Source organism: Rhipicephalus microplus, chromosome 3 (assembly GCF_043290135.1).
Source record: "Rhipicephalus microplus isolate Deutch F79 chromosome 3, USDA_Rmic, whole genome shotgun sequence".
Classification (NCBI taxonomy): domain Eukaryota; kingdom Metazoa; phylum Arthropoda; class Arachnida; order Ixodida; family Ixodidae; genus Rhipicephalus; species Rhipicephalus microplus.
The window spans coordinates 40,324,466-40,341,944 of NC_134702.1; the positions used below are offsets into that span (position 1 = coordinate 40,324,466).

Below are 17,479 nucleotides of genomic sequence, written 5' to 3' on the forward strand. Positions count from 1 at the left end.
CGAACATCGCTAATTTAGGAAAAGTAGGGTGCCGTCTGTTTCAGAGCACGCTGCTTTGGACAGGACTCTAAAGCCAGCCATGACAATGTACCGACGGTCCGCTGGCTGTCGGGCTGCGTCCAATCAGCGCAATCTGAAATAGAGCGCGTACGAAGTGGACCCATGGAGAAGAGACTGTCGTCTCGAAGGGAAAAAATATACTAAAAGACAATGGGTGATTGGGCTGAAAAACAATAGTGCCCTTCCACTAACTGCTAACCCGTCCGCACCGATGAAAGCTTCAAGTTTTGAAATACCAATATACTAAAGGAAGTATTGCCAATTGCTTAAAAGCAGGAATGAAATATATTGCTTCTCTGTCAAGTAGCAGACAACTATATGCAGTCAGATGCGGCCATAACTTGAAGAAAAACTCATTTTTCATCAGCCGCGATGACTTGGTGGCTGATGACACGAAGGCTGAACACGAAATCGAGGGTTCGACCAGAGACTGCACTTCGATGTGAGGTGAAATGTAGGATCGTTTCTGTACTTAACGCAGATGTGGTGAAATAAATCCTAGAAAATCAAGATAAATTGGACCACAGCGACATCTACAGTAAAAAAAAAGAAAGTATTGTAGGATTCGTGAACTCATCTTTGCCTCAGTGCAGTAATAGCATGCGGTGAACTGAATAAAATGCGTAGCATTGAAGAGAGTTGAAATGGGGCACTGTCACGTAGTAAAATAAGTTACTCGTCTCCAACGTGTGTTTAGCGTTTGAGATTCAACTCACCGCAGTATAGATTACGTTACATGGAGCTAGTAATTCCGCGCTCACCATCGCGTGCAGACGCGGTCAACTTCGAGTCGTTCCGCAAACTGGGCAGTCCCGGTTCGCTGGTGCCTCAGCTGCTGGCTTCGGTGCCGCTTGCACCGCTGTGGGAGCGGCTGCCGGACCACGTGCGCTGGCACCGGTTCGGCCGCGGCATGGCGCGTTTCATCAACAACGCCAGCCTGCACGGCATCGAGGTGCGCCTGTCGCCGGGCCTCGCACTCCACGAGGACGTCCTCTACAGGCTGCAGCTGTCGTGCAAGGCGAGTACGTCGTCCGAGACGTCATCACCATCAGCCTGACTACGTCCACTGCAGGACAAAGGCCTCTCCCATGTTCCGCCAGTTAACCCAGTCCTGTGCTTGCTGCTGCCAATTTATACCCGCAAACTTCTTAATCTCGTCTGCCCACCTAACCTTCTGTCTCCCCCTAACCCGCTTCCCTTCTCTGGGAATCCAGTTAGGTACCCCGGCCGGGACGTGTCCCTGTTTTAAGGCGAAAACCTTGGATGCATCGTGGACTTATTTACAGCGCAACACCAGAAAACGCAGGGCAGGAAAGGATCCTCGTTTGAACGCGCAAATCGACCCGTCAACGCGAGTGGTGCCCAAGATAATCACGCGATGACGTTACCACGCGACGCCGTCATGATGACGTCACATGCAACGAACATTTGTGAAGGAAAATTGTACGATATATCAGTAGGGCTCGCTTTCTCTGTTACACACAATATTAATGAGATCTAACAGACAAGTATACCAATGAAAGCATAGGGTATGTTACTAGATGTAATTTATTTCCACTTTAGCAAGTGTAGAGGGCATTCATGAGCAGAAAATGCTCCTGCGAGCTTGACTATAGGCTTCCCAGCCGGTTAGAGTTCAGCAAGTGGTGATGGTACACAGAAACTGGAATACGGAAATAAAAGCACAAAAAATATACGTACGTTATTCTTATGCATAGTCACCGAAAAAACACTACACGTACATAGAATTCAGGAAAGAAGGAGTACACCAAAAAAAAAGCACAAAACTGCCATTTCAGTTATCTCACGAAGAAAGCATGCAGCGCGGGCCTGGAAGATGAAATGCAAAAACCACTTTGCGATAAAAGGTTCAATACAGGAGGCAAAGCTATTCGTAGCATCTGGGCCTCGTAGTTTGTGCGTGGTGCTCTTGTTCCAAACTTTTTCATGAACCGTAAGGGATACAAAGAAGAGTATTCAGCTAACTCTGCTAAATCTGCAAGCATTGAAATATTGTTCTTTATTTCATACTGAGAGCGAAAAACAAGGCGAAACTTGTAAGTTTTGAAAACCGTTGAGATATCAGCAGCTTGGAAGATTTGTGCGGAAGGATGATCTCTGGCCAAGTTGTACACGTGATGCAAATGTGTAGAAATAAAAGTGGATGAAAAAGATAACTTGCCGGGGGAGGAACCGAACCTGTGACCTTCGAATAACGTGGCCAATGCTCTATCAACTGAGCTACCACGGCGGCTATCCCTCCGTCTACTTTATGGGGTATAGGCGTTTTAGCCGAATGATTGCCGTACACCCCTGCAAGTTTCTGCAGAACAGCAGCCACAGAACAGAAAGACGGCACTGCAGCTCCTGTCCTACCACTTCCTTTTTTACGTGCGAGAGTCTTGGCTTACTCTCTTGGCTCAATGCCTTAATGCCTCGTACTGAACTTAACAAGGTGTGGGCTTGAGATAGTTGGTACTTCATGATAAACTACTCCTTGTGCAATTTTTTCTTAGACAACGGAGAGCGCCCGTTTTTGTCTGTTTCGTCCGTTGTCGAAGAAAAGTTTCACAAGAAGTATAGTTGATCACACTGAACCATAGCACTTAACATGAATCGCGTTGAACGGGACTCGTACCTCGGGAGTCTGAGAATCGGGCTTCCGGCCGAGTCGTGAACACAAATGCCTCGGTATGCCATGCGACCAAGTGACGACGTGGTCAATGAACTATAAGTCACAAGACGGCGTCATTGAATTACACCATTGCTTGGTAGAATATGGGCTGATTCCGGAAGTATTGCGAAACTGGATAAGGTTCCGCAAACGTCAGAGGAACGAAGAGGGGGAAACACAAGCGAGTGAGGACATCAGAGAAATTTTGTGTCTCGTGAGCACGTAAGTGGTTGTTATTTTTCATCTACATACATATATTACATATACATACATATATGAAACATCATATATGATTAGCACCGTATATTATCACTGTAAACTGCCTGTAGAGGTAGAGAAGCAAGGAATGAATATGCGTCCATCTATTCAAATACATATTCAGGCTACATATTCAAATATTAGAGGGTGTGCAACGCAACGGCTTCAACGGGGACAAAACAAACACGCTCAGTTAAGCATGGTTGTAGCCGTTAATGCGGTATACTTCCAAGGTGCCTCAACAACTATAGAACAACCAACTTTTGTTCTAAGTGAGGAGTAGCGCGGTGGCAGGCAGAGAAAGAAGAGGGCGCATGTTGACAAGTGAGTGATGCGATATAGATAATTGAGAGGCGTTGCATCGGGCCCTATACATCCTTTTGATTCGAGTAATCACCTTTTTTTTTTTTTCAATAGGAATTGAAGGCGAACGACCCAGATGCCATCATGTTCCTGCGACTCCGTTACGGCACCTTTCTGGCCAACAACAACAACATGGAGAGACTGGTCGAGTAAGTACGCCCCCACTGCTTCGTTAGCGTGAGATTAGAGTAATTGAATTACGATAAATAATGACACTGGTTATGAGGCGTATTGAATTATATATACATCCACTGGAGTGCACAGAACTGTGCCCAAAGCGTAGGTTGCGAAGAGCACTTTTGGGGGGGATATCCGCGTCTGGCACAGTTCTTGGAAGCATTAGCCAGCCTTATTTTGCTCTGGTGGTGAACACAGAGCGTTCACGAAACTATACAGACTTCACGCAACACGCAGCGCGAAAGGGCACTTTCGTGCGCTGCGTCAGGACGTCAACGCTACCGGAGCCGAGGTGTTTTTTTTTTCTTTTGACAATATAATAGAATAATTTCAAGAAAGAGAGAGATGAACAGCCAAAAATGGTAATGGCTGGGATATTACGAGCGAAAACGATATTAATATTGTTGCGGGTTCGCGGCTATGCAGCTATGCGGGCGGTGCGAAGAAGAAGACGACGACGTTTTTGGGCTGTTCGAAATACACAACGGCTGCCATCTTGACTGCTGGAGTACTTTTCTACTCTAAAGTAGTAAATACATTCGCAACATTTTGGTGGAGGTGCTGGGTACGACGCAAGACGGAACTTCGAAGCGGACGTGTTCTCGACTGCCCGACCATGGCAACAGAAACCAATTCTGCCGCTCCTGTTTCAGCCGCGACTCCGGCGCAGCCTGTACAGCCGGTCGTATTGACGCAACCGCGCGACCCTGGCAACTTCTGCGGCACCGACCATGTTGACGTTGACGACTGGATTCCGAAGTTCGAGCGGTTTGCAGCAGTGTACCGGTGGGACCCTACGATGATGCTCGCCAACGTTGGCTTCTATCTCTGCGGAACAGCTGGCGCGTGGTTCGAGGCTCATGAAGCGGACATAACCAGCTGGGATACTTGCAAACAGAAGCTTCGTGACCTGTTTGGTAAGGCCGTCGGACGCCAGCGGGCCGCTTCTAAAGAACTCTCTGGTCGGGCACAAACTACGACCGAATCATATGTCACCTACATCCTTGACGTTCTCGCCCTTTGCCATCGTGCCGACCCCAACATGTCCGAGGAAGACAAAGTAAGCCATTTACTTAAAGGCATTGCAGATGATGCTTTTAACATACTGGTTTCCAAAGACTGTTCCACCATTGATGACATCATCAAAGAGTGCCGCCGATTCGAAGAGCTGAAGAGTCGCCGGGTCGCCAAGAATTTCTTGCGACTTCCGAACACGGCCGCTACGTCATCTTGCGAGGACCTTCAGCCGCCATGCAGTCAACCACATAACAACGAAAGTGTGGTTCGCATCGTTCGTAGAGAAATCGAGGCCGCGTCTCCGTCTTTTCTGACCCGCCCATCTGATGATCGACCAACGATCTCGTTGATCCAACAGGTCGTGAGAGAGGAGCTGGCAAACGTTGGGCTGCAGCCTGTGTGTTCGTTGACGGAACCTCGGGTCAGTACCATAGCGCCTTCTCCTGCACCAGAAAGATTCCGCCGCTATCGTGATCCTGCTCAGTGGAGGACACAGGACGACAAGCCTATATGTTTTCATTGTCATGGTGTAGGACACATCTCCCGCTACTGTCGTTTCCGCACGTATCCACCTCGGTCGTTTCCTGGCTATCGACGTGACGACAACCACCGGCCCCTGCAGTACAGCGCTCGTGACGATGGACCGTACAATGGCACTCCTGCGACACCAGTCCGCCGGTCCAGCCGTTCGCCGTCCCCGCATGACCGTCGCTCCAGGTCACCTCAGCACCGCCGCTATTCGTCGCCCCACCCTAGTGGACGCCCTTCTTCGGAAAACTGAGCAATGCAGCTCCCGGAGGTGACGCTGCATTGGACTCCCGACCTGAAAACCCTCTGCTGACCTTGACTACGGACAAGAACCTGCTTGATGTAGAAGTGGATGGCCTTCCTGTTACTGCCCTTATTGACACCGGCGCACATATTTCAATTCTGAGCTCTGACCTCCGTGCACGATTAAACAAGGTCCTTACGCCGCCAGAGTCCCTATTTGTACGTGTCGCTAGTGGAGCGACCCCGGCTGTGCTCGGAATGTGCACCGCGCGTGTGAGATTCGCCGACCGCCAGACGTCCGTTCTATTCCATGTTCTCGCTCACTGTCCACATGACGTCATCCTTGGACTCGATTTTTTGTCCGACCACTCCGCTGTAATTGACTGCTCAGCCGGCGTCGTGCAACTTGACTTGCCTGCGGCCACCGAAGAGTCGAAGATGGTACAGAACAAGCTTTCGTGCGCTGAGTTTGTTCGCCTCCCACCCCAAGCCCTAACTTGTGTCATAGTTGAACCATATCCCAGTGTTCCGGATGGGGATTACGTGGTCTTTCCCTCTCCCGGTGTTTTATTGGCCCGCAACGTTTCCTCCCCGTACACCATATTAACTGTCACCGCGAACAAGACGTGCCTTCCTCTTCTGAACTTCGGACTCAGCCCTCAAATCCTACCACAAGGCATTGTTCTCGCCACTCTTTCACCGTCACACGAGTGCCAGATCTCATCAGTGTCACGTGAACTGGCCACAGTCGCCTCGCCGAACCTGCATAGCACCGACGCAGCCAAATCTACACGGCTCAACAATGTAACTAAGATGATTGCCTCAGACCTCTTGCCGTCTCAGGTCAAAGACCTCACTGATCTTCTCACGAGCTATTCGGACATATTTGACTTTGACGGTAGGCCCATAAGTCAAACATCGCAAGTCAAACATCGCATTAATACCGGTGATGCAGCTCCAATTCACAGGCGTCCCTATCGAGTGTCACCATCAGAACGCCAAGTTATCCAACAGGAGGTGAATAAGATGCTCACAAAAGGCATCATAGAGCCCTCATCGAGTCCGTGGGCGTCCCCTGTAGTCTTAGTTAAAAAGAAGGACAATACCTGGCGTTTCTGCGTGGACTATCGGCATTTAAACAAGGTCACCAAAAGGGATGTCTACCCGCTTCCTCGTATTGATGATGCCCTGGACTGCCTTCATGGCGCAACCTATTTTTCTTCGATAGACTTACGCTCCGGTTACTGGCAGATCGCCGTGGACGACCTCGACCGGGAGAAGACCGCCTTTGTAACGCCTGACGGTCTCTACCAATTCAAGGTAATGCCGTTTGGCTTGTGCAATGCGCCGGCAACGTTCGAGCGGATGATGGACACGCTTTTGCGCAGCTTTAAATGGTCTATCTGCCTGTGTTATCTGGACGACGTGATTGTGTTTGCCCCAACCTTTAAGTCTCACCTCGAGCGCCTTTCCTCAATTCTTTCAGTATTTCGAGAGGCTGGGCTCCAACTTAATTCCTCGAAATGCCATTTTGGGCATCGCCAAGTTACTATTCTAGGGCATCTCGTTGACTCCTCCGGCATCCGCCCCGATCCCGACAAAGTCCGAGCTGTCCTGGATTTTCCTGTACCGACTTGTGTCAAGGACGTTCGAAGTTTTGTGGGCCTATGCTCATATTTCCGACGATTTGTCAGAAACTTCGCAGAGGTCGCACGCCCCCTCACTGATCTTTTGAAGAAAGATGTACCATTTGAGTGGGGTCCTGATCAAGGCACGGCCTTTTCCCAGCTCATAACACTTCTGACCACGCCACCGATTCTCGCCCACTTCGACCCGTCTGCTCCAACCGAGGTCCGCACTGATGCTAGTGGCTACGGTATTGGCGCGGTTTTAGCCCAGCGTCAATCCGGTCACGATCGAGTTCTTGCGTATGCCAGCCGGCTCCTTTCTCCTGCCGAACGCAATTACTCTATTACGGAACGCGAGTGCCTGGCGCTTGTATGGGCAGTTGGTAAATTCCGCCCCTATTTATATGGCCGGCCTTTCACAGTTACCACTGACCATCACGCTCTATGCTGGCTTTCAGCCCTCAAAGATCCAACGGGGCGCCTTGCTCGTTGGGCTCTGCGCCTCCAGGAATTCACATACACAGTGGTTTACAAGTCTGGCCGTTTACACCAAGACGCCGACTGCCTCTCTCGGTACCCCGTTGACGCTCCAGATCTAGTAACCGACGACGCGTCCATCTGTATTTCCTCGCTCTCTGCTTTCGGCAACATAGGATGTGAGCAACGGCGTGACGCGTCCCTACGCGAGCTAATCGACCGCCTGAACACAGGCTGTACAGACAATTCGCTTCGCATGTTCGTTGTCATAGACGGCATTTTATACCGCCGCAACATGCACCATGTGGGAAACGAACTACTACTCGTAATACCCACTCATTTGCACTCGACCGTACTTCAGCAACTACATGATGTACCAACGGCTGGCCACCTTGGTGTTGCCAGAACGTACGACCGTGTCCGCCGACGCTTTTTCTGGCCCGGCCTCTACCGTTCTGTACAACGTTATGTTAGGTCTTGTGAGTCGTGCCAACGCCGCAAAAGGCCAGCGGTACACCCCGCCGGGCTCCTTCAACCGATCGACGTACCTGCCGAGCCTTTCTATCGTGTCGGCCTCGACCTGCTGGGCCCTTTCCCTCTTTCTACCGACGGTAACAGGTGGGTCGCCGTCGCCATAGATTACTCGACCCGTTTCGCAATTACGAGACCTCTTCCAAGCAGCTGCGCTACAGATGTCGCCGACTTTTTGATTCAAGACGTCATCTTACATCATGGTGCTCCTCGTCAACTGGTCACCGATCGCGGTCGCTACTTTTTATCTAAGGTAATTGACGATCTACTTCGTTCTTGTGCAACCAAGCACAAGCTTACGACGGCCTACCATCCTCAAACAAACGGCCTCACAGAACGTCTGAATCGCACACTCACTGACATGCTCGCCATGTACGTGTCGACGGATCATCGTGACTGGGACATTGCCCTACCCTTTGTCACTTTCGCTTACAATAGCTCACGCCACGACACTGCTGGATATTCTCCCTTTTACCTTTTGTATGGAAGAGACCCGACATTGCCGTTCGACACGCTTGTACCCAACCCTACCGACCTGTCCACAGCATATGCTCGCCGCGCTATTAGCACCGCGGAGAAAGCCCGTCAGATTGCCCACCAGCGCCTTTCGGACTCGCAGCTCCGTCAGAAACGTAGCTATGACAGCCACCATCGGGACGTCCACTTTAGTCCAGGTGACCTCGTTCTTCTGTGGACTCCGTCGCGACATGTTGGTCTGGCTGAAAAGCTTCTACCCAAGTATTCCGGACCTTATCGTGTGCTACGGCAGGTAACTGATGTTACCTATGAAATAGCACCTCTAAACCCTTCGATACCTTCCACATCTTCCGACATCGTCCACGTCGCTCGCCTCAAGCCGTACATCTCGTCCAACACCTGCTAACAAGCGCCGGGTCGGCGCTTTTCGCCGCCGGAGGTCGATGTTGCGGGTTCGCGGCTATGCAGCTATGCGGGCGGTGCGAAGAAGAAGACGACGACGTTTTTGGGCTGTTCGAAATACACAACGGCTGCCATCTTGACTGCTGGAGTACTTTTCTACTCTAAAGTAGTAAATACATTCGCAACAATATGAGACGCACAGAGGGGAACAGAAGTATAGGCGTGCACTCGGGGAAAGGTAAGGGGGGGGGGGAGCTTTTCTACCCTTCATACTAGTCACCAAGGGGGGGGGACACAAAGTAGGCCCCATACATTGAATTAATATAGGAAGGGCGCTGCAATGAACCGTCCCCCTCCCATAAAGAGGAGCCCTGTGCACGCTTATGAACAGAAGGGCACAGTATATTCCAAAAACCTCGCGAAGAGTAGTATTAGTGCGGTCGAGAGTTAATGAATGCCTATATAAATCAATAATAATAATAATAATAATAATAATAATAATAATAATAATAATAATAATAATAATAATAATAATAATAATAATAATAATAATTGTTGTTGTTGTTGTTGTTGTTGTTGTTGTTGTTGTTGTTGTTGTTGTTGTTGTTGTTGTTGTTGTTGTTGGGGTTTAACGTCCCAAAACACCGAACCTAACATCGGATTAACAGAGATGCCGTAGTGAAGGGCTCCGGAAATTTCATCCACCTTGGGTTCCTTAACGTGCACCTAAATATATATAAGCACGCGGGCCTCAAACCTTCCTGCCTCCATATATATAAAATGCGGTCGCCACGGCTGAGATTCGGACTGGATTTAGCCGGGGTTCGACTGCTCAGCCGTCCAGCACGTTAACCACTACTATACCACCGCGGCAGGTGATATAGATATCTTGTAAGCAATATCGGAGCATGTACTTTGGTGATTAACTCAAGGCTGCAAAGACTTGTCGGGCCTAACCTCAGTGTAGCTCTTTGTTCTACAAGCGTTCTCTGTACTGAATTGCGAGTCTTATCCAACTTGCGCAGCTGCCCCGACCTGGTGGTGTTCCGCACCGAGAACCACGAGCTCAGCACCCGGGTGCTGAGGGCGCCTAACCCGTACCGGCGCTACATCGGCGCCGACATGGCTGAGATCTTTCTGGTAGGAACATATATGCTTGTGAAAAAGAAAAGTGGGAGGGGGGGTTCAAAATAGGCATCATGCCAACATGTCTATCTTTTCCCAACATATTATTATTATTATTATTATTATCATCAGCCTGACTACGTCCACTGCAGGACAAAGGCCTCTCCCATGTTCCGCCAGTTAACCCGGTCCTGTGCTTGCTGCTGCCAATTTATACCCGCAAACTTCTTAATCTCATCTGCCCACCTAACCTTCTGTCTCCCCCTAACCCGCTTCCCTTCTCTGGGAATCCAGTTAGTTACCCTTAATGACCAGCGGTTATCCTGTCTACGCGCTACATGCCCGGCCCATGTCCATTTCCTTTTCTTTATTTCAACTATGATATCCTTAACCCCCGTTTGTCCCCCAATCCACTCTGCTCTCTTCTTGTCTCTTAAGGTTACACCTACCATTTTTCTTTCCATTGCTCGCTGCGTCGTCCTCAATTTAAGCTGAACCCTCTTTGTAAGTCTCCAGGTTTCTGCTCCGTAGCTAAGTACCGGCAAGATACAGCTGTTATATACCTTCCTCTTGAGGAATAGTGGCAATCTACCTGTCATAATTTGAGAGTGCTTGCCGAATGTGCCCCACCCCATTCTTATTCTTCTAGTTACTTCAATCTCGTGGTTAGGCTCTGCGGTTATTACCTGCCCTAAGTAGACATAGTCATTTACAACTTCAAGTGCACTATTACCTATCTCGAAGCGCTGCTCCTTTCCGAGGTTGTTGTACATTACTTTAGTTTTCTGCATATTAATTTTAAGACCCACCTTTCTGCTCTCCTTGTCTAACTCCGTAATCATGAGTTGCAATTCGTCCCCTGAGTTACTCAGCATTGCAATGTCATCGGCGAAGCGCAAGTTACTAAGGTATTCTCCATTAACTCTTATCCCTAACTGTTCCCATTCTAGGCTTCTGAAAACCTCCTGTAAGCACGTGGTAAATAGCATTGGGGAGATTGTGTCCCCCTGCCTTACACCCTTCTTGATTGGTATTCTGTTGCTTTCTTTATGAAGCACTATGGTAGCAGTTGATCCCCTGTAGATTTCTTCCAGAATGTTTATATACACTTCATCTACGCCCTGATTCCGCAGTGTCTGCATGACGGCTGATATTTCTACTGAATCAAACGCCTTCTCGTAATCTATGAAGGCTATGTATAGTGGTTGGTTATACTCTGAGCATTTCTCTATTACCTGATTAATAGTATAAATGTGGTCAATTGTTGAGTAGCCTGTTCTAAATCCTGCTTGTTCCTTTGGTTAATTGAACTCTAATGTTTTCTTTACTCTGTTAGCAATTACCTTTGTAAATAGCTTGTATACTACAGAGAGCAAGCTGATCGGCCTGTAATTCTTCAAGTCCTTGTCATCTCTTTTCTTATGTATTAAGATGATGTTAGCGTTCTTCCAAGACTCTGGTACCCTTCCCGTCAGGAGACACCTCGTAAACAGGGTGGCTAGTTTTTCTAACACAATCTGTCCTCCATCTTTCAGCAGATCTGATGTTACCTGATCCTCACCAGCAGCTTTGCCTCTTTGCATGCTTTCCAAAGCTTTTCTGACTTCTATCATTTCTGGTGGGGTGTCGTCTGGGTTACTGCTAGGTCTTATAGTATTAAGGTCGTGGTTGTCTCGGCTACTGTACAGATCTCTGTAAAACTCCTCCGCTATTTTAACTATCCTATTCATATTGGTAGTTATTTTGCCTTCTTTGTCCCTTAGTGCATACATCCTACTTTTGCCTATTCCAAGTTTCCTCTTCACTGCTTTGAAGCTTCCTCCGTTTTTCAGAGCGTGTTCAATTCTCTCCATGTTATACCTTCTTACATCGCATACCTTACGCCTATTAATCAACTTCGAAAGCTCTGCCAGTTCTATTTTGTCTGTTGTACTTGAGACTTTCATGATTTGACGCTTCTTAATTAAGTTCTTCGTTTCCTGGGAAAGCTTGCCAGTGTCCTGTCTAACTACCGTGCCTCCAACTTCCACTGCACACTCCGTAATGATACTCGTCAGATTATCATTCATTGTATCTACGCTAAGGTTGGTTTCCTCACTAAGAGCCCAGTACCTGTTCTTCAGCGACACTCTGAATTACTGTACTTTCCCTCTCAGTGCTAGCTCATTGATTGGCTTCTTGCGTATCAGTTTCTGTCGTTCCTTCTTCAAGTCTAGGCGAATTCGAGACCATACCATTCTATGGTCACTGCATCGTACCTTGCCAACCACATCCACATCCTTCACGATTCCTGGGTGTGCAGTCATTATAAAGTCTATTTCGTTCTTATTTTCGCCATTAGGGCTCCTCCATGTCCACTTGCGGTTTTCTCGCTTTCGGTAGAAGGTATTCAAAATCCACAAATTATTGCGTTCTGCGAATTCTACTAGTAGCTCTCCTCTGGCGTTTCTAGTGCCGATGCCATAATCTCCTACTGCCTGGTCTCCAGCCTGCTTCTTCCCTACCTTTGCATTAAAGTCGCCCATCACTATAGTATACTGTGTTTTTACCTTACTCATTGCCGATTCCACGTCTTCATAGAAGCTTTCAACTGAAGCGTCATCATGGCTGGATGTAGGCGCGTAAGCCTGTACTACCTTAATCTTGTATCTTTTATTCAGTTTAATTACAATACCTACCACCCTTTCATTATTGCTATAGTATTCCTCTATGTTGCCAGCTATGTTTCTGTGAATTAGGAACCCCACTCCCAGTTCTCTTCTGTCTTCCAAGCCCCGATAGCAAAGAACGTGCCCATTCTGTAGCACAGCATAGGCCTCATCTGTCCACCTAACCTCACTGAGCCTTATTATATCCCATTTAACTTCCTCTAGCTCCTCGAATAGTACAGCTAGACTTCCCTCACTAGATAAGGTTCTAGCGTTAAATGTTGCCAAGTTCAGGTTCCAATGGCGGCCTGTCCGGATCCAGAGATTCTTAGCACCCTCTGCTGCGTTGCAGATCTGACCGCCGCCGTGGTCAGTTGCTTTGCAGCTGCTGGGGACTGAGGGCCGTGAGTTATTTGACGTATGCATGTGGGAGGTAGTGGCCAGATACTGCACCAGGGTGGCCAATCCTTCTCTGGTGAGGGAGTGCGTTCCCGGCGGTGGTTACCGGTGAGGCCGCACCCCAGGCCTCTTAATGCAGTTCCATCAACACGCGGATTTTTTTTAATCCGGTTGGGAACTGCGCGGCACCGGGATTTGAACCACGGACCTCTTGCATGCGAGGCGGATGCTCTAACCACTACGCCATCGCCGCACCCTTTCCCAACATATTGAGTCACAATTACGGCCCTGCAATTCTATTTGCTTATGAAACACAGATAAGTGATCGAACACTCTTTTTGTGTACGTTCATAAGTACAACGGTAGCGAGGGGTCGTTAGCGAAGCTATGTCGTCACTACGTCTAAAATGTATCTTTTTCGCATTTATCTTCAAGGGAAAAGCTGGACAGGGAGGTGGGGGACCCTGCCTTACCATTGATTTTTCTTACGTTTTACTTGTCGTGGTGTACATTTTTTGTCGTCATGATGACGTCACCAAATGGTTTACGACCAATGCGCAGTAAGTAAAAAGTTTAGTTTACTAGAAATTATAAGGTCCTCAAGAGCTGAAAAGCTTTCGCAAAATTGTACACTCCAATGGCTAAAAGCTTATCGTTACGTGCAGTCCAGGTATGTAGCCTGAAGGTTTTTTATGGGCTTGGGAGGGGGGGTAGGAGAGGGGGTTTCAATCTGCCACTTTAGTATGTTTATGCGTGTGTTTGAATTCACCAAATTGTATGCTTTCTAGGGGTGTTTGTTTGAGCCACCTCCCCCCACCTCACCCCTCTGGCTACGCCAGTGATGCAGTACATGTAATTTCTCGCCAATGTCCACAGCTACAAGAGCTGGAGAAGATCGCTCGTCTGCGCAAGCCGCTGGACGGTCAGGAATGGTGCTTGAGCTTTGCTCTGGGAGGTCTCCTCTACCGCTACCACATGGGACTCAGCTTCGGAGACGACGCGCAGACGGGACCTCAAGAGATCTCCCTCTCCGAGGTGAGCCTTGTCGCTCTGCATACACGGCGTCATCGATGTTATTGGCAGCCTTAAATACGTGGAACTGTACCCGAATCACTCTACCACCCGAAAGAGCAGTAAATGTGCCATTCAGGTTGCCCCGACACTTTCAAATTTCGCCTTGTTGGAGTTTTGAGGCAATTGTAAGGGCCACAGACGTCATCTGCGCCAAGCACAGCGCTGACAAAACTTGTACGGTGTAAGACGAAATGGCAGTGTTCATAAGAGCATCACACCCGCCCAGAGTGGTCGAGCGCTGACGTCAAACTCGCGGGATCGGATCCCGGCACCACCTTTCCATGGAGGCAGAATATTGATTGATATGTGGGTTCAAGGGTTCAACGCCCCAACAGACGCCGTGGTGGAGGAGCACCAAAAATTTCCTGGAGGCGTAGTCTTAGAGGCCTGTGTGTTTAGATTTAAGGGCACGGTAAAGAACCCTATGTTGTCGAAATTGATGGAACGCTCCAACACGAAGTCTCTCCCAATCATATAGTGGTTTTGGGACGTGAAACACTAACAGTTATTATTATAGAATAACAGAACCCCACATTTGTTTTGAAACTGTGCTATACTCGCGGACAACTTTCCTTTGCAATGAAAGGAAGGCTAAAGGGGCGAGGCTTTTGCATATGTACTAATGCGCGATGTAGGGTCACGCGTTCAGTACAGCTATGGAAAGTGATGGCTGTGTGCGACAAGCGTTTCATACTGACGCATGCAGATGCCGCTTGGTATTCGAGGTACGCGTAAAATGTTCGGCTTCCTCTCGCGTTTGAAAGTTTGAACTGACGACGAATAAATTAAACTGGTCGACGAATAAATATCTTACTGCCGTGAGCTGCCTCCTTTGTAAGAGAGCTACATGAAAAAAAAATAAAGGCAGTATTCATTATATCTAATGTAGATAGTAAACGCTCAATCGTAGGACTATACATTCATTGGCGGCAGGATACGTGCGACTTGGCTCAGAAGCATTCATTGCGTTGCCAAGAAAAGTTGTCCGCGATATATTACGGTGATGATAGGAATTAGGATTGAACAAATGAGAACGCAAAAGCGCTTCATAGCTAGGTGAAGATAAGTTGATGGAGAAAATATTCCTCATGAATTACTCACAGTCGTTCTAGCTGCGCCATGACACATACTTCTGTCTACACTGATCACTAGCTTCCTCTAAGCTTGTCGCCGTTTATAAACCCTCTCAGCCAGGCCTATTAGGCGTAGTCACTCCGTGCGCATTGGAGATTCGACGTCCATACGCTTCATACACTAAAGCGATGAATGTGCTTTGTCTATTGCGTCCAGGTTTGCGAAAGGTTCCCGGTTCGGCACTTCGAAGATCTGCGCACGCTGTCGTTCTACGCCATGGAGCACACGAAACACACCTGGGTAGCCTTCGACGACGACTGGTCACTGGCGCGCAAGGTAACCGAAGACGTTTTATCCGCAGTGTGGGCTGATGTGTGATCCTCTCTGTATGCTTCGAACTAAGCCCATATGGGTATTAGTTGCCGCATATTGGCTAAAAGCCATGGTAGCCGGATCAACTGCAGGGCGGCCCATGCATGCCATGTCATCCGTCTCAGTATTTGCACTCGAATAATTATTTTCACCTTTGTTTCATTCGGTTTTCACCCGCAAAGCCCGTCAGTAATGCCCAGCGCGAACTGCTCCTCATTGTTAATGAGAAAGTTCGCGATTATTGTAGATCGTTCTGTTAAGACCGTGCGCAAGACGCAAACACTCGAGATTATTCCAGAGCTTGCGTGAAGACCAGTGATAAAAGTTGGAATATTCGACGTCACATTTATAAATTCCAACGTGTTTCGCCGCTTGTCAGTTGATCAATGGCCGATGCTTTGTTCGCTGCTATCAGTGTCAGTGTGTATGGCTGTAATGTGACCTTCACTTTACCGGCCACAAGTTCTACCAAACGAACAGTTTCGTCTTGGACGTATACAGCCCTTTCGTCGACGTTGCGACCCCATGAAAGCATGATCATTTATATCATTCAGGTCATGGTGCGTTCAAAGTACTACTAATGCTATAGGCTACACATTCAAGCGGTTTTATATGCAGACTCGACCTCAGAGATAGCTCTCGAAATATCCTTGTCGTATTATAGGCGTTCGTAAGGTTCTCTTTCAAGGTGGGGGGGGGGGGCGAAGGTTTCCCCTCCCTTCTTAACTAGGGGGGGGGGGGGGGGCGCCCTCCTGCACGTTTCCCATTTCGTGCGCATGCCTATGCTCGTAACACCTTTTGAAGCATAGATGATATCGCCATTTTTCCTTTGAAGTAATATTCTCAGAAATAAACAAGTACGCGAAATTGGCACTAGCTTGTCTTCACGTATATGAAAATTCTGTCGTATACAGAGAAGTTTCACGACGAAAAAAGCGCTTTAGATATACACTCGCATCGGTTAGCGCTCAGAACGACCCCGTATGTGTCGATCTCTACAAATATTCTACAGGTACAGGTTCTGTCGTTTATTGCTGAGCTCTTGCGTTTCGGAGGTTGGGGCACCTCCGAACATGAACCTCTCCAACGGGCTTCTGACGCTCGCCTTCGATCAGCCGGCTATGAAACGATCAGTCAAAGCGTTCTGAAGCGCTCTAAAGTGCTTTAAACGCTCTATAGAACGCGTCACCAATCGATTGCACCTAAAGTGGTGGTGGTAATGCGGCATGCAAATGTGGCGATTGAGGATGACATGAATGTCGTTAATAACTTTTCGTCCACATCAACACGAAGACTGGTCGGACCGTTCAACCACGGTGCCAATATTTCCGCGCGCAGGCCTTACTCGCCCGGCAGCGGGAGGAACCACGCATGTGCGTTGCCGTGTACCACGTCGAGCTGGACGACCACCGGCAGTCGTGCGGTGTCGGTCCGGCACCCGTCCTTCGCAGGCTGCAGCGCCTGGTCATCAATGGGACCGCGACGTAGAGCGGAGGCGCCGTCGCCCTCTCTATAATCGCCTCCACATCCCCGTCTTTTGTTCCTGATTTATTATGTCGATATTCTTTAGCTTTAGCGTTTATTATAGCACGATTGATTGTTGAGTTTCGCTTCTCGTTACGTTTTAGTTCTACCACACACCCGCGCACCACGCAAACACGCCCGCACTTTTTTTGCTGCTTTTCAAAAAGTCGACGTGTACATGTTTGTGAACACGTCTTTGTCATCATGAAAACTTCTGGAGAATTTTTTTTTGGTGACAGAAAGTCGACGTGTACATGTTTGTGAACACGTCTGTGTCATCGTGAAAGCTTCTGGAGCGTTTTTTTTTTTTTTTGGTGACAAAAAGTCGACGTGAACACGTCTTCCTCATCAGAAAAGCTTGCATCATGCTCACCATCATCCCCACCATTTCTTCACCATTATACGCACTCCATGAGCAGCAATATTGA

The 17,479-nt window shown here is 48.4% G+C and overlaps 1 protein-coding gene across 1 annotated transcript; it reads left to right on the forward strand.

Moving 5' to 3' along the window:
• The first annotated feature begins 796 nt into the window (after window positions 1-796).
• On the forward strand, window positions 797-17,320 carry LOC142802784 (uncharacterized). The gene is made up of 7 exons (XM_075887825.1): window positions 797-1,078; window positions 3,410-3,504; window positions 9,861-9,975; window positions 13,673-13,677; window positions 13,796-14,042; window positions 15,372-15,491; window positions 16,866-17,320. The coding sequence occupies exons 1-7, from the start codon at window positions 797-799 to the stop codon at window positions 17,013-17,015; spliced, it is 1,014 nt and encodes a 337-aa protein (XP_075743940.1). The 3' UTR covers window positions 17,016-17,320.
• The last annotated feature ends 159 nt before the right edge of the window (window positions 17,321-17,479 follow it).